Source organism: Eufriesea mexicana, unplaced genomic scaffold (assembly GCF_001483705.2).
Source record: "Eufriesea mexicana isolate 0111107269 unplaced genomic scaffold, ASM148370v2 scaffold22, whole genome shotgun sequence".
Classification (NCBI taxonomy): Eukaryota; Metazoa; Arthropoda; class Insecta; order Hymenoptera; family Apidae; genus Eufriesea; species Eufriesea mexicana.
Window position 1 is genome coordinate 203,022 of NW_016908212.1, and position 21,791 is coordinate 224,812.

The 21,791-nt window shown below is 36.7% G+C and overlaps 2 protein-coding genes and 1 non-coding gene across 3 annotated transcripts; 1 reads left to right on the plus strand and 2 right to left on the minus strand.

Moving 5' to 3' along the window:
• Positions 1 to 5,070: 5,070 nt before the first annotated feature.
• Positions 5,071 to 5,143, minus strand: TRNAV-UAC (transfer RNA valine (anticodon UAC)). The gene has a single exon. It is a non-coding gene; the product is annotated as a tRNA-Val (tRNA).
• A 715-nt stretch (positions 5,144 to 5,858) lies between these two features.
• On the minus strand, positions 5,859 to 12,995 carry LOC108553305 (collagen alpha-1(I) chain). Its single transcript, XM_017908154.1, is given in 19 exon segments — positions 5,859 to 6,218; positions 6,298 to 6,482; positions 6,561 to 6,772; positions 6,843 to 7,456; positions 7,558 to 7,827; positions 7,899 to 8,280; positions 8,363 to 8,520; positions 8,602 to 8,763; positions 8,844 to 9,302; positions 9,447 to 9,491; positions 9,566 to 10,033; positions 10,120 to 10,317; positions 10,384 to 10,625; positions 10,789 to 10,875; positions 10,878 to 11,286; positions 11,474 to 11,989; positions 12,111 to 12,427; positions 12,595 to 12,801; positions 12,983 to 12,995. Coding segments are annotated over 19 exon segments (5,304 nt in total).
• Positions 12,996 to 18,028: 5,033 nt separating this feature from the next.
• On the plus strand, positions 18,029 to 21,743 carry LOC108553805 (probable ATP-dependent RNA helicase DDX10). The gene is made up of 12 exons (XM_017908850.1): positions 18,029 to 18,124; positions 18,188 to 18,379; positions 18,458 to 18,730; positions 19,163 to 19,284; positions 19,362 to 19,563; positions 19,645 to 19,807; positions 19,892 to 20,075; positions 20,170 to 20,346; positions 20,433 to 20,665; positions 20,761 to 20,954; positions 21,031 to 21,422; positions 21,518 to 21,743. The coding sequence occupies exons 1-12, from the start codon at positions 18,029 to 18,031 to the stop codon at positions 21,648 to 21,650; spliced, it is 2,361 nt and encodes a 786-aa protein (XP_017764339.1). The 3' UTR covers positions 21,651 to 21,743.
• The last annotated feature ends 48 nt before the right edge of the window (positions 21,744 to 21,791 follow it).

A 21,791-nucleotide genomic window follows, 5' to 3' on the forward strand; every position in this document is an offset into this window, starting at 1 on the left:
AGATATATTCCTGCTTTTCGTGATACCGGTCGAACAACTGGTGAACGACTGTTCCCTATCGACTATTTTCGATAGACAACGAAATTCTTCGTGTACCTGAAACGCGAGTCGCTTAATATTCATATCAGCACGAGTGTGATCGAATTCGACGTAACTAACTGTCATGCTGTAGTAATTAAAAGTTGAAGCATTTTTAACACAGAAATACATATTTCCCGTAACAGTGGTATAATTTATAATCCCGAGTACCATTTTAGCGTATAGAAAAATGCGAATAGAAAAATTTGACGAAGAAATGTAATAAAAATTTGCAAAGAAATATATTTCACGTCTCAGTCTCAGAGACTCTGATCTATAAAGAAGATGTTACTAAAAATGCGAAGGAAATAATAAAAATACAACGTTTCGCGAATTTAAAACCACGCTCCACTTTGGCCGATACCAATCGCCAGAATGGCAACGGCTCCGAGCAAAATACACTAATTACAAAAATATACGGAATGGAAGGAAGGCATTGAGAAAGAAGTCAACGTTCGTTATGACACGTATCACAAAGCCGCAATAACTCTGACGAAACGTAACCGGCAATACGTGTAATTTGCTACAGGGTTTAGAGAATGTCGGAAGGGCCAAAGCAAATGGTGCAAATGCGTGTACGTCGAATTTCTTCTGTATGGATATCGTTGCAAAGAGATATCGCTGTGCAGAAAATTCGAGCTCCCTGCGACAAAGCTTGCACGGAACATGTGCAAACGTCTTTTGGCATATGCGTGGATCTGACACGACAGCGGCCATTACGCGACAAAGAGGCGAAACGTGGACGGACAATTACACGCCTCGATGCCGGGAAACCAGGTTTACAGGTGTGTTTACACGCGAATAAACAACGAACTATTGGGCAACGGCACATGCTATGGTTAATCGTTTCAAATTTCCGAAGAAAACTGACCAGTTTCGGAAGGAGTTCGAGAATTTTCTAAAACCCGATTCGCGATCATCTTGTTCCAAACCATAAAGTTACGTGATGAATTAAGGTAAATTGTACAGGTTTCGTGGAGAATTAAATGATATAAGTTGTAGCAGTAGATGTTGCGAAATTAAAGATAATAATTAGTAAGCTGTAGTATATAATAGGTAAAGGGATGAATTTTTGATGAAAACTGGTCTTTTTAGCGTTCCTGTTTTTGATAAAATAAAATGATTGAAATAATTGTTAAATAGCGTGATACTAAAGAACTAGATTCTCCAGATACAGAATTAAAGAGAAAGGTGAAAATTACTCTCTCAAAATGACCTGATATAATAACGAAATACCACATATGACAATATTTTCTTAATGTTCACCAATTCTTTGAAACTCGTAACATTTTTCTGACAATAGCTATGTAAGAAATTATTCGCTAAATAAAATGATTTTGGGGAACAAGATCAATGTTTCATCCTTACCTGCAAAATAGTCCTTTCGATTTTCACTGCTGACCTGCAGATTTCAGTGCTGCCAAACCACCCAATTTTATTGGTAGAGCGAACTTAAGCACGTTGTGGAAATTTACAGTCGAATCTTCGATAATTTCTCTCTGGGTGTTAAGGTTCCCGGACTAGCGACGGTAGCCATCTTGGCTCGACAGAAAACAAGACGTATCATTGAACTTGTACTGCTGCCGAATAAATACTTTAATTCGAATAAATACTCTTAGGCTACTCTACCCGTAATTTAACTTTAGAAATTGATAATAACTCTTTAAAGATAACTAAATCGATCTATCTGTATTTACAATGATCCCGGATGCACAACAGTTACCAACACACCAATTCCTCCTGGATACCCACTAGAATCCATAAAATTTCCCAAAAGAGATAACAAGTTGAATAAACTACATACAAAAGGACTAACAATCTTTCAAGAAACCACACTATGCACCTATATTATACCAACTACGCGAAACACCTATCTGTAAAGCGACGAATAAAGTAACTAATTCCATTAATCATCTCAACGTCTACCGGCCGTCATTACGAACTAATAAAATCCCCGTAAGCAATGCGTAGTTACCACTCGAACCTCTTCTTGTCCGTGTTTATGTAGCGAATTTTGCTGAATTCCGAAATCGCGACCGCGAGCGAACGTTGCTTGACCACGACGAGCGAACACAGGAGAGATCGAACCGGAGGTTCTTTTATCGGAAGGATTGCGACGTCGTAGGTGCACGAGGTATACGCGTGATCTATGGCTCGCAGTTCCTGCTCTATGTTCGCGGCTGCAGGGGTGGCCAGGTCTGGGTGAGCTGGCCAGGACGCGTCGCCTTTGATCGCCTTCGCTCTGGAATACGCCCAATCGAGAAATCGCGTTGACGGGGGTTGCCGAGGGTCGTAGACGATTGGTCGACAGGCGTGGCGTACCTATCGGAGCACACGGTGGTTGCACGGGACCTCGGAGGGTCGCAACCCCTTGGCTGAGGGAAGGCTCCGCCGCCGGAAGCGCGAAAGTCAGCTTGACGCGCGTTTCGCTTGACGCGGGGAAACTGTTCGAAGCAGAGGATCGGAGGTCTGTGTGGCCGCAAGCTCCATCAGCGATTCGTTGTGCAGCCCCGGCTTGTTTGAGGAGTTCGTGTCACGGGTAAGGTGTATCCGACGGGGATGCGATCGTCGAGCACTGGGGGATGAAATGCTTCGAGGCGATCGAGAGAGTATTTTAATACGTTTCTGTGTCATGCGTTTCTCGCTCCCCGCTTTTCGTTTCGTGGCTTGTCGGTTTTAATGGCCTGAAGGTGTGGAGATTGACACTTGCTACGTTTTTATTAGATCATTGGGTCTAGTAGAGTGAGTTAGGATTGTTCTCTTTTATTTTGCTTTAAACGAAGACAAATCCTCGCAATATCGAATCGAGCTGCCCTACTTGGAAATATTAAAGGTTCCGTGCTCGAAATATGTTATAAATTTTAGAAATAATCGCGGTGAAGATACAAACTCGATTTCGCGATTCAATTTTTTGCTATCTTGTCAGGAATGATTATATTTTATTGAAATTTAAGCGAGATTCTAACGAGCGGCAAATGAACCCCGGACAAATTTCCATCGAGGCAGAGCTCTGGTTCGTGCACTTTTCAGAAAGGCGACAGCGGTGAAACGTTAGTGAGTGACACCTGTATGTTTCGCACGGTTCAAGCAGTATTACGAGAGATGGTCGTAATAACCAGCGCTGTCGTTGAATATTTTATTTATTATTGCCTGAAAATCAATGGAAATCAATCATCTCTCGTGCGCTTATTCTATGTTTACTGATCGCTACTTTGCACAATCTTTACTTCTTTAACTATTTACTTCTGTGACGTTAAATGCATTAATGCAATAACGATAAAAATCATACCTAAATTACGAAAAACACAATGGAAGCTTCGATTCGAATACCATTACATTTCCCACGGAGTACCTGTCGCGAAAAAATATCCTTTCGATTCCTTCAATATTTAAAAAGACTGCGAAATATAATTTAAAAACCACTTTCAAGTCTGAATAAATTATACAATAACATTCGGCCTTGATAATTAATTTAAATAATTATGAAGCATAATTTAAAATACCGAACGTCATAATTTACGAAGAATGGATTATTTTGTAGCTTTAAAATGGATACCGTACGAGTATACTCACTTATATGCGAAAAATTTGACGATTGCGATGACAGAGGAAAATTGAAACGATCAAAAAGAAGGAAATATATATATATGAAAAAGAAAAAATGAAGAGTAGATGGGAAAACTTAATTTCCAGCGCGTCGGTGCGATTCTATCGGGGCAAAGTAAGCGGTCTGCACTTGATAGGTCGAAGGATCCGCGGGATTCTGAAGCACCTCCTTGACGTGGCAGGAGCAGAAAATCGCGTTGAAGTGGTAACGGTCGGGCTAATGGTTCGGAGACGATATTTTGTTAAACAAGGAAACCTTTTATCCCCCATACCATTTCTTGGACGAACGCTCGGGGACAGGGACGGCTTCGTTTCAAAAGAACTCGGCTTCCATTCACCCTCGTAGTTACCCTCTGTACACTATGAGTTTCATTAAACGTATTTACGTACTTTATTTTTCCTGTAAACACCGATCAGCAATTAAATTTCTTATTTACATCCGAAACGAACGAGCCTTATTCGTGCGAAATGATAATATCAACATACTACAAGATCGACTATAACATTGATTAATTTTCTACCCACTTTCCCTCAATTTTCTTAAATTTTTATTTCAATTAGAAATAACGTATGTAGAAATACGTTGAAATATTCCGTAAATGTTTCATAAATATTTCGGTCCAAGTAGCTGGCATAACGAGTAGATATTACCATTCTTCGAGGGACAGCCATTGATCTATTTGTGACGTACAGCAACCTGAATCTCTCGATTCGAAGCGATAAAAGCGTCCCTGTACCGTCACTTTGGTTTTCTTGTCACCAGGAGAGAACGAGCTGGAAGTGTGAACCGTCGACCACCACGACAAGACACCACCTGCCCTTTCTCACGGTTCGCCCACGCATATAGCGCCATTCTCGCGAATTCCTTCGATCCCTTCTGGCCTGAATCACTTCTCGCTTTCTTCAGCCCTTCTCAGATGCGAATCGATATGGCTCGCGTAACTATCCAGGCAACTCCTGCTGAGTTCCGTTCGTGGTAAGCCTCGACTGACAAGTTAATTCACTCTGTTCCGACAAGTTGAGCAAATGATGCATGGACGCTCAATGGGAACGTCGTGTGACTTTAAGTGTGTCATTTTTAACCGCGTCGTATTCCCTTATGGAAACACCTAGAATTTTGTCAATCAATTTGTCCTTTCTTTTATCTAAAACTCTGTATTTCTGCATTTTTATGTAGATTTCTATACTTGATAAATAGTCGTATTCTTACAGGCTTACCTAGTATCGATTTAGAAGAAAATATTTATTAAAGGAATTTTTATAAATGTATTATGAAAGAAACAACTGGATATTTGTTTCTATGTAATAGTAATTCTATCAATTATCGACTGAAAAATAACGAGATGGAAAGTTAATAGAAATGAAGAGAAAAGAAAAAGAAAAAAGTGGTTCCGACCGGGATCGAACCGGTGACCTTCTGCGCGTAAAGCAGACGTGATAACCGCTACACCACGAAACCGCTGTGAGTAGTGACTCTCTGAAAGATCAGATCTGGTACAATTTTTATTTTCGCTCGCATGAAGAAAATTATTTCTGTTTGTGATAATAAATACCGTTGACTGCAAACGATATGTTTTAACGCGTAATGCAGAAAGTAATTGACTTAAGGCAATAATAATTATGTCTGACGTCACGTTATTGCTCAATGTATGCTCGAGATAAGGACTGATAAAAATGATATATAGGTATGTAAACGATGACATTCGAGTATTTCATGTTTCATATTAATTACAACGAATTGTAGTTTAAAAGGATGTTATTAGAAATTGAAAGATGTCTCGTATGTCGTTGCATTTTATTTATAAACATGTGAAAAGTATACAGTAATTAATGTAGATCACATACTAATGGCAGTGATTACAGTATTAATATATCTTATATGTACCTTATAAATAACAATGTTAACGTTGTATTGCATCTCTTACATTCTACTTAAGTTTTGAATGGCACTTTCCTATTCCTTCGTGTGTCTAAATTGGAAGAAATAATGGTATTTGATATAAGTACATGGGAAGAAGATATAAACGTGTACTCGCGTGGAAATAAATTCAAGTGATTAATAAATTATCCGTTAATCACGTTGATTACAACACTGGGAGAAAATACGAGGAAACTATTATCGAATAATCTACAATTGGACTTCAGTCTTGCCAATAGAAGCGTGACGATTTGATTTATTTGAAGCAAATTGGTCCAATGGTGAAACCAAACGCCTGATGCGGCAATCCATAATCAACTGGATAAAAATCTACCAATGGTAATTGTTGCAACTTTTTACTGTGAATCAGGAACACCGTTTCGCCTTTACTCTTGCGTGTTTTACATTTGTCTATAACGACTTGTGGTTTGATACCGGTATACGAAAATTCGTCCTCGTTCGCACCAAGAAGACGTAGGGAGGAATTGTGATTAAAGCTTGTAGCATTGTACCACGCCGCGCTGTTTATGCAGGTATAAGTAAAATTCTGATAGGCTTCTTGACTCAGTAATCGCAGAAAATTTAATTGCACTACGCCCATGGCCTCGTATGTAATCTATATCGTAACACGTGACGAGAAATTTATGTATCATTTTTTGTTAGATAATTATTTCCCTAAATAGATGCGAACTCACTTTAAATCCACCACGCAGATTCGAGTACCAATCTGTCTTGTTATTTTCCTTCCTCCATGGTATATTTGGCATTTGACTTGTATGGATGTCAGGGTATACGCAAGTTTCACCCATATTCGTTAGATTGCAATAAACGTACACAGCGTCGTCAGCCATTCCTAAATTCGGATCAATCCAGTACCAACCTGTTATCGATACAATTTCATGAGTTTTCGAACCAGTGATACGGTTAGAAATGTCAAGGAAATAAATCGAATACTGACCATCGTGAAAATGTGGATGACCGTAAAATAGATCCTTACAAGTCCTTACAGGATTTTCTCTACTTCCAATTGGTTTACGTATTCGATCCAATTCTTGTCTCATAGCATATATAGAACTGTACATATCCAAGAATTTCGGTCCAAGCTCCTCTTCGGTGTGACCATCTTTGTCCAAGCTTTCTGACTTCCTTTCTTTCTCGTCTTCGCCGGTTCTGGAACCATTTGCAACATCGCAACGATATTTAGAGATATGGGCATCGAACTTTATTTCAGTAAACTTACGTATTTGTCAAAACGTCGCGTCTCTTTCGCAGAATTTGCTCTCTCGTAAACAGCAACTCTGGTGGAATCATTGGTTGCTCTGCAGGTGGTCCAGGTGGACCCGGTGGTCCAGGAGGACCGACTTCGCCTTTAGCTCCATCATTTCCAATATTGCCTTTCGGTCCTAGTGGTCCTTCCAATCCAGGAAGTCCAGGTGGACCTTCATTTCCTTTGAACCCCATTAAACCTGGTGGACCCTGGTTTCCTTTGACTCCTTCTGATCCTGGAGCACCTCGTGGTCCTTGTTCCCCCTTTTCGCCTTGTTCTCCTTTAATTCCGACGTGTCCCAGTTCACCTCGATGTCCTTTCAGTCCTCGTTTACCCCTGTCTCCCTTTGGACCCTTTGGTCCAACTGGTCCAACTTTGCCCGAAGTGCCAACGGCTCCTGACATCCCCGGTGGACCATTTTCTCCAGCTAAACCTGGAAGCCCTCTTACACCTGGCAAACCAGGTGGTCCCGGAAAACCCTGTGATCCTGTAGAACCTGGAGGACCCTGTGCTCCAGGTGGACCAATGTCTCCTTTCTCCCCTGGAGAACCTGGACTTCCTTGTACTCCTGCTGGACCCTCAGAACCCTATATAATATCAGTTTTGCATCATTAATTAATAAATGGTTTTTATCTGATGGAAATTTGAAATGTTTATTGTTATTTATAAAAATTATATAATATTATACTTGTTTTCCAGGTGGACCAGGTAATCCTTCTTTCCCTGGAGGACCAATTTCTCCCGGTGACCCAGGATCTCCGAGTTTACCATCTTCACCGTCCTTCCCAGGCTCTCCCTTCATACCGACCAAACCAGGCTCTCCAGGAGGTCCGGGGAAACCAGGAGGCCCAGCATTACCTTTTGGTCCTTCTGGACCATTTATACCACGGCCACCGGGTGGACCTGGAGGACCACTTTTCCCTTCCTCTCCTTTTGCACCTGGAGGACCTCTTTCACCCTGCAATGCACGTTTCACTATATAATAATTCTCCATTCCTCTCAATTTTTAATTAAAGTAATTATTTTTACCGGTTTCCCTTCAAGGCCTGTAGAACCTGGAAGTCCTGTTGCTCCGGCTTCTCCTTTTACTCCTTGACGACCTTCTGGTCCTGGAGGACCTTGCAAACCTTCGGATCCCTTTGGACCTCTTGGTCCTTGCTCGCCTGGACTTCCCGCTGGTCCTACAGGACCAATTACGCCACTATCCCCGACTTCGCCTTTTAATCCTGGTGGACCAGGCAATCCCTGTGGTCCTACAGGACCAGGAGGACCTGATATTCCAACGGGGCCATCCTCGCCTTTTGATCCTTGTCTTCCGATTTCTCCAGGTGGTCCCTTTTCACCTGGTAAACCAATAGCACCTGGTTCACCTCGAAGTCCTTGTGTTCCAGGTGGTCCAGGTGGACCCTGTAGAAAATAAAAATAATAACGAATATGTAATATAGCCTATTTTTTCCTATCCATATAATTAAAATTGAATGATACTTCCTGTTTCTCCTTGAGATCCTTTGAATCCTTTTTCACCAGGTTGTCCAATATCTCCTTTATCGCCATCTTCTCCTGGAACTCCAACAGGACCGGGAGAACCTGGCAGACCACGTTGCCCTGGCAACCCATCTCGTCCAACAGGGCCTAATGGTCCAGGCTCACCCTAATAAATCAAAATATACATATAATAAATAATATTCGTTTCATATCTAATTACAGGTTGAAATAATTTATTTATTATTACCCTATCGCCTTTCAAACCAGCTGGTCCAGGCGGACCTTTTGGTCCTTGATTTCCTTGAGGTCCACTTTCACCGTCTTTTCCAGGTTCTCCTTGAGCCCCTTTATCACCTGACGGACCTTGAACTCCGGGTGGTCCTATTTCACCTTTTACACCTGGCATTCCCTATATTAGAAAAATATGCAGACCATAAACGGGTGTTTCAATAAATGTTAACAATAGATGAAGTCTAAATAGAAGCAAACCGGTAAACCACTTAGTCCTCGTTCGCCAGGAAATCCTGGTAAACCGCCGGGACCTGGTGGACCCTCTTTTCCTGGAAGACCAGATGGCCCTGGTGGCCCTTCTTTGCCTTGATCTCCAGGGGAGCCCGATTCACCAGGAGCTCCTGGACTTCCTGGGCTTCCAGGTTCTCCTGGTTGTCCAGGTTCACCAGCTGGACCTTGTGGACCAATAACACCTGGCGCGCCTGGAGGACCTGGTGGTCCAGAATCACCCACTGGCCCACGTTCTCCGGGAGGTCCAGGAATCCCATCTTTTCCATTAAGACCAGCTTGACCAGGAGATCCCACAAATCCACGGGGTCCTTCAACCCCTGGCGGACCGGGTTCTCCTTGTACTCCCGGAGGACCTGGTTGTCCAGTGTCACCCTTAGGTCCTGGTAATCCTTCGGCACCTCTTCTTCCACGAGCACCTCTAAATCCCTTTATAGTGAACATAATTACACAGATATAATCATTTACAAAATAATTTACATTAAAATAGTTTACCTAGAATTTACTTGATGTTAAATCTTGTACTAAGAGAATAATTTATATCAATATTACTTCATATTTTTCTTTACGTACCCTTGGTCCTGGTTCACCGCGTTCCCCTGGTGCGCCATTATTTCCCTAAAATAACAAAACAATACCTCTAATTATATTATATTAAATGCTTACTTTAAAATCTAAATCGATCTTTTCACCCTTTCTCCTTTATCTCCACTGTGACCTTCTCTCCCTGGCTGACCTTTATCGCCTTTCTCGCCGAGATTTCCTGGATATCCAACAAATCCTGGCGGTCCAGTTTTACCTTTCTCACCAGGCGAACCAACTAATCCACTTTCACCACGCGGTCCTTCAAAACCTTTTGGCCCTTCTAAACCTTCCAATCCAGGAATTCCTTGCGGACCTGGTAATCCAGGCTCTCCCTTTGATCCAAGATCACCTTTTTCTCCTTCTGAACCTCTGTCTCCCTTTTCGCCGCGTTCACCAGGTAATCCACGCTTGCCTTCGTCGCCTTTCACACCACGCACTCCCGGAAAACCTATTGGACCTTGTGGACCCTGCAGCCCTTGTTCGCCTTTCATTCCAGGAACTCCTGGATTTCCAGGATGACCAGGCGATCCATCTGCACCCGATAACCCTGGGATCCCTGGCTTTCCTTGTGGTCCCTAATAAAATTATAATATCTTAGTTTCGTATAATGCTTACTTAAACAAAGTATATTTGAAAAATAGCATATCTTCCAAAGATTTACCACTAAACCAGTTGGTCCCAAAAGACCTTGAGGTCCTGGTGGACCTACTGGCCCAATTGGACCCGGATTTCCTGGTGAACCTGAAGGTCCCGGTGGACCAGTATTACCCTTTGCTCCAGGTGGACCTTCGCTTCCAGGAATACCAGGATTTCCTGGTAATCCCGGGAAACCTCGTGGTCCTATAAATCCTCTAGGTCCCTAAAATAATTGAAAAAGTATGAACCTCTCGCTTTGCACGATAGCATTATCTTATGTTTTCGTTACCATTTCGCCAGGCAAACCGGGTAAGCCTGGAGGACCGTCGTCACCCTGCATGCCTTCATGACCTGGTAAACCCTGTTCACCAGTGGCACCCTGTAACCCTCTTTCGCCTTTATCTCCTGGTAATCCAGGCAATCCAGGTACACCTTGTTCTCCTTTCATGCCTGGTGGACCACTCAAACCTCGTTCTCCATCTCTTCCAGGCCGACCTCGTCTACCTTCCCTACCAGTGTTTCCCGGAATACCTGTACGAATTCATTGAATTTCCCAATTTCATTTTTACCTGAATCATCCTGTTAAACCAATCAAATATCCGACTAAAATATTAATGAAAGTTAATTTAACGATTCGTTAAATTCTACTATAGCCAATGAGAATTTTAAACAAGAGGAAATTCATAAATCTGACCTCTTTCACCACGAGGTCCTGGTTCACCAACTTCTCCAGGTTCTCCCTTTTGACCTTGAATTCCAGGAGGTCCTTCGGGTCCAGGAAACCCATAGGACCTTCGGCACCTCTCATAGACATCATATGCTGCGAGAGCATTTGCCTCAGAGCTTCTGCCTGAGTATCAGGTCCTTTCTCGTTTCCTTGTTGATTCAGTGCTGGTATTATGAACACATTTCCCGGCGGACCAGGCGAGCCTTGCAAACCTCCTAACCCATCTCTTCCAGGTTCTCCTTTTTTACCGGGTGGCCCAGGTGCGCCTGGAGGTCCCGGAAATCCCCGCGGCCCAGGTGGACCTCTGTTATTATAATAAGTAGGACTGTAATACGATCCTCCTGAAGACTCTAAATATCTCAAACCCCCTTGAACATCACCAGCTAAACTGTCAGTAGTTTCAGGCATCTCTGAAGTTGTCGTTTGATAGCGATCTATTATAGTTGAGCCGATAGTATTGAAAACCTGTAAACATATATTCTTTTCCACAATCTTCGTTATTTCAGTGCAATCGTCGATAAATGACATACGAAAACGATAGATTTTTAATCATAGCATTTTCCTCGATTCCATATTTTCTCTGATTTTATTCGTTATATTTTCTTCATCAAGGAGAAATATATTTTTTCGTTGATTATAATGATTAACTTACGGCACTGTGATTATAAAGAAACGTTTCCACGGTTGGTCTCGATGCATATGTTGTATTCACGGGTCTGTAAGATAAATTATAGTCATTGTTGTCTTCGACCGATACATCCTCGTTCCCTTCTTCACTTCCATCCTCATAATCCTCCTCTGTTTCTGTCACCAGATTTTCATCTTGTTCGTTATACGAAGAATTTAACCCAGATATCGTAGGTGTCCTACCATAACTTCGAGACGAATTTAGACTGTTATAATTCGTTTCATAATACGATCTACCAGTCGAAAGAGCTTCACCCGCATAGTTGGAACTTTGGACTATCTGGCCGACATCGATACCTGTTATACCCCCAGGATAAGTAGACGATGTTGTATGTACCACGGAACCATAATTTTGCGTATTCGAATGACCATTTTGTCCAAATCTATGTCTCGTATGATTCCTACAATCTGGTGCGAAAACTGTACAAATTTCGTAGGCTGCGTCCGGAATGGGAGCAATCTTCAGCATTTCCAAACCGCCCTAAAAATGTTCCGATGGACAGTATTAAACTAAATCTTAATTCAAATTTGACGAAAATGTAAACTTAAGGTTTTGGCATTCTATTTAGACATTTTATTAAATTCGAGTATCATTCACTGACCAAGTACACATTGCCATCGACGATCTGTTGACCGATGAGTATGATACCACTGACACTGATCGGCTCGTCAAGATTTCTACGCAATTCTTTGGAAATTTGCTGAGTACAATCGAGAATGAGCGTGGCGGTGTCGCCTTTAATGCTGATTCCTAATCGATGCCATTTGCCGTCAGAAATATCAATCCCAAATGAAATTGCTTTGTCTCCGTCATTTGGTGTTGTACTGTAGTAAAGAGTGACATCATTGCCCAATGATAGCACCAACTGTTCCTCACCACTATCGCTGTAGATGGCAAATAACGTGGCAACCGGGTATCCTAATGTTGAGATCATTAAATGAATGTTTTGCCTGAACAGGCGTTATTTCGGTATTTGTATAATTATAAATCGTAAAATCTAATTGAAAAGTGTATCATTTATAAATTTATGATCTATGATCTACGAAGTTCAATTTGAAAATATATGTATCGATTAGACTACCGACCGATCTTTGGTCTGGCAACGACTAAAATGGAAAAATCGCGAGGTATGCCAGTGGGGAACAGAGTATTCGTATTGATCGTCAATAGCGCGCTTTCAGCGATGTCATATGCGACCGTGTCATTTCTGTGGCAACGGTTTTCAGTTACTGTCACTCCAACGGGTTCCTGTTGCATTCCGGTACCATCCACCAAATCCACGATATTCTTTTCTGAAATTGTGAAACACCATCACGTGATCACGTTAAACAGTTACCTACATCTAAAAGATAATTAAAAATTTATTTTTCTAAATATTATTCTCCTTCTTCTATCTTTCTTTCTATAAATATTCCTGTAAGTATCGTACAATATTCTCCAATCCTTCGAGGAACGTGTGAAAAATAAGTATACTTTTTGATCTCATGCTTAAATTCTTAAAACGATGAGTTACTAACATGGAGAGCGCAAGTCCTTCGGGTCACCGATTTAGTTGAAAATTTATAGGTTTATAGATTTCGTTATACGGTTCAAAAATATATATTATTATAGCCGCAACTACTCGATAATTTTTTAGATATTTATGATTAAATATCTGTTATTACTGCTATAAGTATAGATTTATTTTCAGTAAGTTTTAAGTGGTGCCGTGACATAACGGCGTCAATCGAGGATTCGTATCGTGGAGGACCGGAGTTCGATTCCTCCTGTCTCATAGTTTCAAGTTCTTTTTCAATCTATTTTTTACTTTGTATTCATTTTTCGCCAATAAAAACATTGTAAATAAACAATCGTAAATAAAATTTCTTAATAAAAAAATTATTTTTTACGCCTTCTTATACTAGTATATATTTATTACAAAATAATAAGAATATTATGCGAGAAAAACACTTTTCTATAGCAATCTTATTTACTACAGAGAAAACGAAAACATAAGTAATCATTAGATACAAAAAATACAAAAAATATCGTTCATCTAAGTATTAATTATTAAATTAAATATTGTATAAGAATGTTGCCTATAATTCTAACTTTGCTGTGCAGCTATAAATGTTCATGAATTAATTACAGAAACTTGGAAATTTATTAATTTTCTATTGTCCAATTGGTTTATTAAGATGTATTACAAGCACATAACCAGAAAAGGTATTTAGTTCGAACCAAAATTTTACCGCCTGCGATCAGCGCCATCTATGATCTGGGCTCAAAAAGCAAGAAAGTGATAGGAATATAGAATAGGCGAGGAGGTCGACGAAGAGATGGTCACGTGGCAGACAAGGACAGAGAGGGGGTAGAAAAGGATAGAATAGCTCCGGCAATGAAAAATTATTAATTACTCCATTTTCGTAATTAATTTATGAACTTTTATAATTTCATTACAAAGCTGGAACTTCAGGCTACATTCTTATATAATTTTCGTAAAGAATTTAACTCTAAATTGTTAGTTATTAATTTTTGGTTGATGGCGTCTATTATTTCGTAACGGCGACCATCACGATCTTCCGTGAAAATATTTAATACTAAACGAAACTAGAATCAAAATGTGATCAAAAGATATATGAGAAGATTCGCAAGAACATTATTTTTATAATGAGCGCATAAAGTTTCATAAATTAATTCCGTAAAGGATAGTAATTAATGAAAAACCAATGGCGTCTACGACCAATCGACCAATAATTCAAACACTCGGCAGAATAATAATTAATAATTAATTAATTAGAGACAAATTTCTATTGAAAAATATATTGGAAAGTTCTTAAAGGATCTACCTTTACGTTGCAATTATAAAAGTTCATAAATTAATCACAGATATTGCGTAATTAGTGAATTTTCCACTGCCGATTTGATTTATTAAAATATATACGGAGCACATAACCAGAGTTAGTAAACTGACATCAGAGTCATCTATGTTCTCGTTGCGGAACTCGAGCTTCGAGTCTAACATCGTAGATGGCTCTGATATCAGTTTACTAACTCTGGTTATGTGCTCCGCATAAATTTTAATAAATCAAATCGACAGTGGAAAATTCACTAATTACTCGATAACTATGATTAATTTATGAACTTTTATAATTGCATCGTAAAGCCAGATCCTTCAAGAACTTTCCAATATATTTTTCGATAGAAATTTGTCCCTAATTAATTAATTATTAATTATTATTCTACGAAGTGTTTGAATTGTTGTCGAAGACGCCATTGGTCCTTCATTAATTACTATCTTCTGCGTAATCAATTTATCACCTTCATGCACGCATTATATAAACGAAATCCTGGGGCGTCTTCACATATTACTTTTGTTCACATTTTGATTCTAGTTTCGTTTAGTATTAAATATTTTCACGAAAGATCGTGATGGTCGCCGTTACGAAATAATAGACGCCATCAACCAAAAATTAATAACTAACAATTTAGGGTTAAATTCTTTACGAAAATTATATAAGAATGTAGCCTGAAGTTCCAGCTTTGTAATGAAATTATAAAAGTTCATAAATTAATTACGAAAATGGAGTAATTAATAATTTTTCATTGCCGGAGCTATTCTATCCTTTTCTACCCCCTCTCTGTCCTTGTCTGCCACGTGACCATCTCTTCGACGACCTCCTCCCCTATTCTATATTCCTATCACTTTCTTGATTTTTGAGCCCAAATAATAGATGGCGCTGATCACAGGCGGTAAAGTAGTTATTTATTCGAAAGTAGAAAATTAATAAATTTCCAAGTTTCTGTAATTAATTCATGAACATTTATAGCTACACAGCAAAGATGGAATTATAGGCAACATTCTTATACAATGTTTAATTTAATAATTAGTTAGTAGTAAATAAGGTTGCTATAGAAAAGTGTTTTTCTTGCATAATACTCTTATTATTTTGTAATAAATATATACTAGCATAAGTGTAAAAAATAAATTTTTTATTCAGAAATTTTATTTACAATTGTTTATTTACAATGTTTCCAAAGGCGAAAAATGAATACAAAATAAAAAATAGATTTTAAAAAAAGTACTAATTAGGAAGGAGAATCGAACTTCGATCCTGTAGCTTAGGAATTTTCTACTATCCGCGTTAGGCCACGACTCCACTTAAAATTAGTTCAAATAATTGTATAATTATGGTAGTAATCAAACTTTAATAGTAAATATCTTAAAAATTATTGAATAGTTGCGACTATAATGATACATATTCTTGATCTGCATAACAAAATCTATAATCTATTAAACTAAATATAAATCTATTCAACTAAATCGGTGACCCGAAGGACTTTCTTGTACTCTCCTTGTAAAGCAGAAGCTTATGAATGTATAAAGAAAAAGAAATGTAATTAAATAAGCATAATGGTGCGATGACGACCACAATGAACAACCCAATAACCCCTGGAAACCCAATAACCCCTGAACTCGAAAGACGTAACTCATCGTGCTACGGCGAACGTTTAAACCAGTTTCATTAAGAAGTCCTCTTTTCCAGAGTAGAACACGCAGTTTTGCATGCTACGAGTAGTGGCTCAATTAATATAATAGGGATCACTTAAAAAGACATCCAGTAGTAAACGGAGTTGCTATTACATGGTCTATAGAATGATTTCAATGCGTGAATTTATGCATATCACATACATGAAACAAATTTAACCCATATGAATTGAATCTGATATCTCAAAAAATGATTTCTACAAATAAATATCAATATCTGTCTAAGTTTCCTTGATACAGCAGCAATTACACGTTATAAAAGAGCGTAGCAATTACAAAATTTACCCCTACGTAAAACATTCATTTTATCCTACATTTTAACGCTATAAACTCACGTAATCGCGTTAAAACTTGAAGCAGTTAGTATGAGTTAGTAAGTCGAGTTAGTAAGATTGTTAAAATAAAAGATAATAATAGCAAATTTACCCATATCTTGCAAAATAATGTCTGTTAGCACCGGGTAGAACCCTAGTGCTACGAAAAGATAAAGTGTCCAAGAAACGGAGTGGATGTTGCGAGGCAGTCGCAGTGTTCTCCATTGCTGTTTCACGTGGTCCCACCGCATGCTACTCTTTCTTCGTCAAATCATGATTTTCACAGGGAAGTTTTGCTGATACAGATCACCGTAAAAAGGACACGCACTATCGGCACAACCACGACAGGACCGATAGATCGGATGCGAAGTCGAGAAGGGCCGAGAAATTTATCTGAATGTAATCGTCGTCACAATGCAGTCACCCTCCCCACGCGTTTCCTCTTCTTCTACTTCGATCCCTCCTTTCTAATACTGTGTCTCCCCGCCTTTCTTTCTCCTAAACGCCGATGCAATGATGCACATGCATTCCACACATGTGTCTTTTAATGACAATCCCGCGTATCTTCTATTGACACTGATTCGGATAACACGTGGCGCCTCGGAAATATGGTAGGGATCTTTTCGTCATCGTGACAAATACATGTCTTTTTATGCGAATGGAAAGGAAATTTTATCGCTCATAAAAGTAAACCGAATCGTTGCCAGGCAATTTCTCGTATCAGTTACTTTCGGATGTTGCATCGTTGTATCATATGTACCATTAGTTAGTTTGAAAGTAAAAAATAGAAAAATAATATAAAAGATCGAAGAAGTATTTGAATAAAGAAGTATGTCGATAAATTCGGGCTTATTATTTTTAATTGTTCCGCGAGCGAATGTGGTCATCGTTTAACTATGAAAGTTTCAATTAATTACTTCCTCGATACTTTTGATTAATTACTTCCCGACTTAAGTTAGTTTGCAAGAGTTCTCTATTCTCTGCGAATATAAATCATTATTTATCGCATCGAAATATATTAAACGAAACAAATTTGAACGAATAAAACAGATATTTCTCTCTGTATCATTGATAGATTGTTTCATTCGTTTCCGATCTAATAAGAAATAATCACTAATCGTCTTAATCATTGGCTAAATCTGCTGTGCTATTTAATATAAACTCTGATCTTTTCGTGGTTCATTAATTATACATACTTCAATAAGTAATATTTCGTTACATTAAATCGTTGAAATTATTCATGTAACAATTAATATCATACATAAAATTATACGTCTTTTATATTTTACGATGGTTTAGTTAGTTATGTCCCAAATATTTACTTCATTTGATTAACAAATTAATAACAATATGCAATATTTCATAAAAAATTGAAATGATATTTTGTTAAAAAAATTAATGATTTATAAAATTATATATGCTTATTTTATGTTTCCTATATATTTTATTATTTTCTACGAAAAGTATGAATATATTTATTACATAGTTTAAATATCAGTACTGAAAATTTATCACCGCATTCAAAGGTTTAAGCATTCGCTCGAGTATTTTAATATAATAACGTTTTAAAGGCTAGTACCTGGTGTCAATTGCCATGTGTTTTCACTATACATTGATTATAAACATAACCTTGTAAATAAATTGTATACATCGCGTTTCAGATAATATTAACATACAATGTCAAAGAAAGCGAAAGTAAAAGATTACAATAGAAAGAAAAAGCAAATATCAGATACAAAAATAATTACAGACCTACAATCGAAATATGATACTGTAAGTTCTAATTTCCATTCCTAAATTTGTAAAGATCTTTTTATAAAGGTTATATGTTTACAGATCGATGAAACGAAAGCAAAAAAGTTTGCAGATTTTCCGCTTTCGCCAAAGACATTAAAAGGTTTGGCAGAAAATAATTATTTTGAAATGACAGATATTCAAAGACAAAGTATAGGACTAGCATTGCGGGGAAATGATATCTTAGGAGCAGCAAAAACTGGGAGTGGAAAAACCTTGGCATTTCTTATTCCAGTATACAATTTAATCTAATTTGTGTAATATTTTAATAAAATAATCTATAACAAATTTGTAAATTTTCAATTGTTTAAGGTTTTAGAGATATTATATTGTAAACAGTGGACAAGATTAGATGGACTCGGTGCACTTGTAATTACACCAACCAGAGAACTTGCTTATCAAATATATGAAACATTAAGAAAAATTGGACAACATCATGATATTTCTGCTGGTCTTATTATTGGTGGAAAAGATTTAAAATTTGAAAGAAGACGTATGGATCAATGCAATATTATTATATGTACACCTGGTCGTTTGTTGCAACATATGGATGAAAATCCATTATTTAACTGTATAAATATGCAGGTAAATAAATATAGGAATATAAATAAATTACTATTGTATGATATATATAAATAAATGTTATATGAAGACCATACGAAGAAAATAGAGTAAAGCATATTTTTTTCTCTTCTAGAGGACAAAATTTTTAAATTTAAAAATTCAGTACATTTTGAATTAATTTTGTGTTTTTAAAATAATGTTTTCGCTTGTTTTTAGGGATAAACATACTTTGTTCACTTTTAAAATTTTTTAAAAACTTATCATCTGTTTTTAAAAACATATCTTTCAATTTAAAAGATGGTACGCCTTTCCTTATTGTTGTTTCCTTATTGTTAAAGTCCTATTGAGTAATATGAAAATCAGGAAATTAACAAAAATGGGCTTCTATCTTTTTTGTGCGGTCTTTATCAGAGGAGTAACAATGAATTTATTTGTGTATTTTGGAAATTATAGGTATTAGTATTAGATGAAGCTGATAGATGTTTAGATATGGGTTTTGAACACACTATGAATTCTATTATTGAAAATCTACCTTCAAAACGACAAACTCTTTTATTCTCTGCAACACAAACAAAGTATGTATATTTAAAAATAAGTGAAATATAATCTTTTATTATTCTGATTAGATTATATCCATGTAACATTTGAACAGATCTGTAAGAGATTTAGGTAGACTAAGTTTGAAAGATCCAATGTACGTGTCGGTTCATGAACATGCTACATATACCACACCTGAAGCACTTCAACAAAGTTATGTTGTTTGTACTTTAGAAGATAAAATATCAATGTTATGGTCATTTATACGGAATCATTTAAAACAAAAGATTATTATATTCTTTACCAGTTGTAAACAGGTATCATTTAGTATAATAATATTTAATATAATTGTTTTTGTTTGAAAACCAAAAATAATTATGATATTCATTATGTTTTAGGTAAAATATATGTATGAAGCATTTTGTCGATTAAGACCTGGTATAAGTTTATTAGCACTTTATGGAACTTTACATCAACTTCGAAGAATGGAAATTTATGAAACTTTTTGTAAAAAACAATTTGCAGTTTTATTTGCAACTGATATTGCTGCTCGTGGATTAGGTACACTAGAAAAATATTTGTTTGTGTGAATAGTACAAAAATTTCGTAGCTTCATTCAATGATTATAGTTCTAATAAATTTTAGATTTTCCTGCTGTGAATTGGGTTGTACAGATGGACTGTCCTGAAGATGTAAATGCATATATACATCGTGCTGGTAGAACAGCTAGATTTCAAAGAGATGGAGAATGCTTATTAGTTCTATTACCCTCTGAAGAAAAAATGGTTGAGAAACTTAAAGAACGCAAAATTCCAATATCAATGATACAGTGAGTTAAAATTATTTTTTAAATAAATTATTAAATAAGTTGTATTCATAATATTTTATATATGTATTTAAATATATAAGTAATATTCATTTAGAATTAATCCAACGAAATTACAATCTCCACAACGTAAATTGGAAGCACTGTTGGCAAGAGATGTTTCATTAAAAGAAAGTGCTCAAAGAGCATTTGTAACATATATAAAATCAGTCTTCTTAATGAAAGATAAAGAAATTTTCAATGTTCATGCATTAAATACTGATTCATTTGCAAGGTAAAGTTCTACAAATTTATGTAATAATTAAATTGGTATATATGTAATCATTGTTTCATTACGTTGCGATTGACTTATATATTTAGATCTTTAGGTTTAGCTATACCTCCAAGAATTCGATTCCTTCAAAGGATGGAACAAAAACGACAACAATCTAATAAATTTATCGAAGAAACAACACAATTAACTGTCGATAGTGACTTAAATCACGATAGAAATGAACAAATAAATATTAATGACAGTAATTACAATGACTATAAAGACAACGAAGAACGAGGAATTACATCTCAAACAATGAACCCAAATGATTTTACACTTGGTACAGAAATGAATGTCAAATTTTATTAAGATATATACTTTTTTTTATGAAATCATATCTATTTGATACAGTAATCACTTTCTTTTCCTGCATAGATGATAGTGATGATGATGTATTGACTGTAAAACGAAAAAATATAGACCTTGATGATATACCAATTACTGTCAATGAAAAAGAAAACGAAGGTTTAAACAAAAAGAAAGCAGTTACAAAAGCTTCAGTAGCTAAGAAAATTCTTCGTAAAAAAATAGTACCGAATAAAAAGATTAATTTTGATGATGAAGGACAGGTTTGATTGATGTTTTATATTTACTAGAATTTTAATATATACATATATAATTCCAACATATTATTATTTTTTATAGGAATTAGTAAATCCCACTAAAGTTAAAATCTCAGAATTAGCTAAACAATATGAAAATGAAGAGGATTCTGGAATAAACATAGAAATAGCTAAACAGGTATTGCGTGAAGAAGATAAGTTCGATAAACAACGCTTCAAAGAAAAAATAAAAGAAAAACATAAAGAAGAGAAACGAAAATTAAAAGCTCACAAAAGAAAAGTAGATGATGAAGATAATCAAGATAAAATTGAAGATACTGAAGACAACTCTGCTAGCGATGATGAATATAATGGTCCAGATCTGTCTTGGCTACCTGATCCAGATGAAATTTATGGCAAGCACGAAGAAAGCTCTAAAGGAATTTTAGATACTGTGGATACACAGGAAAGTGAAGAGGAAAACAAAATACATAGGTGTGCATTTTAATATTGGACATTATATCTACAAAAATATATTTATTTCATTTTTAGCATTATACTCATCTTTGATAATTATATTTTTATTACAGGCCATCTAAAAGGAAACTAATAATACAAGATGAATGTAAAAAGAAAAAGAAAAAACAAAGAGCATCTCTTGAAATAGATAATGTAAATTTAAAAGCAGATGAGGAACTAGCATTACAACTTTTACAAAATTAGATTATTATACATAGATCAAAATTTTAATAATATTTTATATTCTATGATACAATGTTCTGAATAATATTAAATATCTGCTATCTAAATATCTTGTTAATGAGATAAAATAAATAAAGTCCACTAATATATTTTACTATAAAT

Bases quoted from the DNA above. Each gene is read 5' to 3' on its own strand.
- LOC108553805 (XM_017908850.1), top strand. From the start codon at position 18,029: ATGTCAAAGAAAGCGAAAGTAAAAGATTACAATAGAAAGAAAAAGCAA. The intron at 18,380-18,457 runs GTATACAATTTA...CAATTGTTTAAG, and splicing joins CCTTGGCATTTCTTATTCCA to GTTTTAGAGATATTATATTG. The intron at 19,564-19,644 runs GTATCATTTAGT...ATTATGTTTTAG, and splicing joins TCTTTACCAGTTGTAAACAG to GTAAAATATATGTATGAAGC.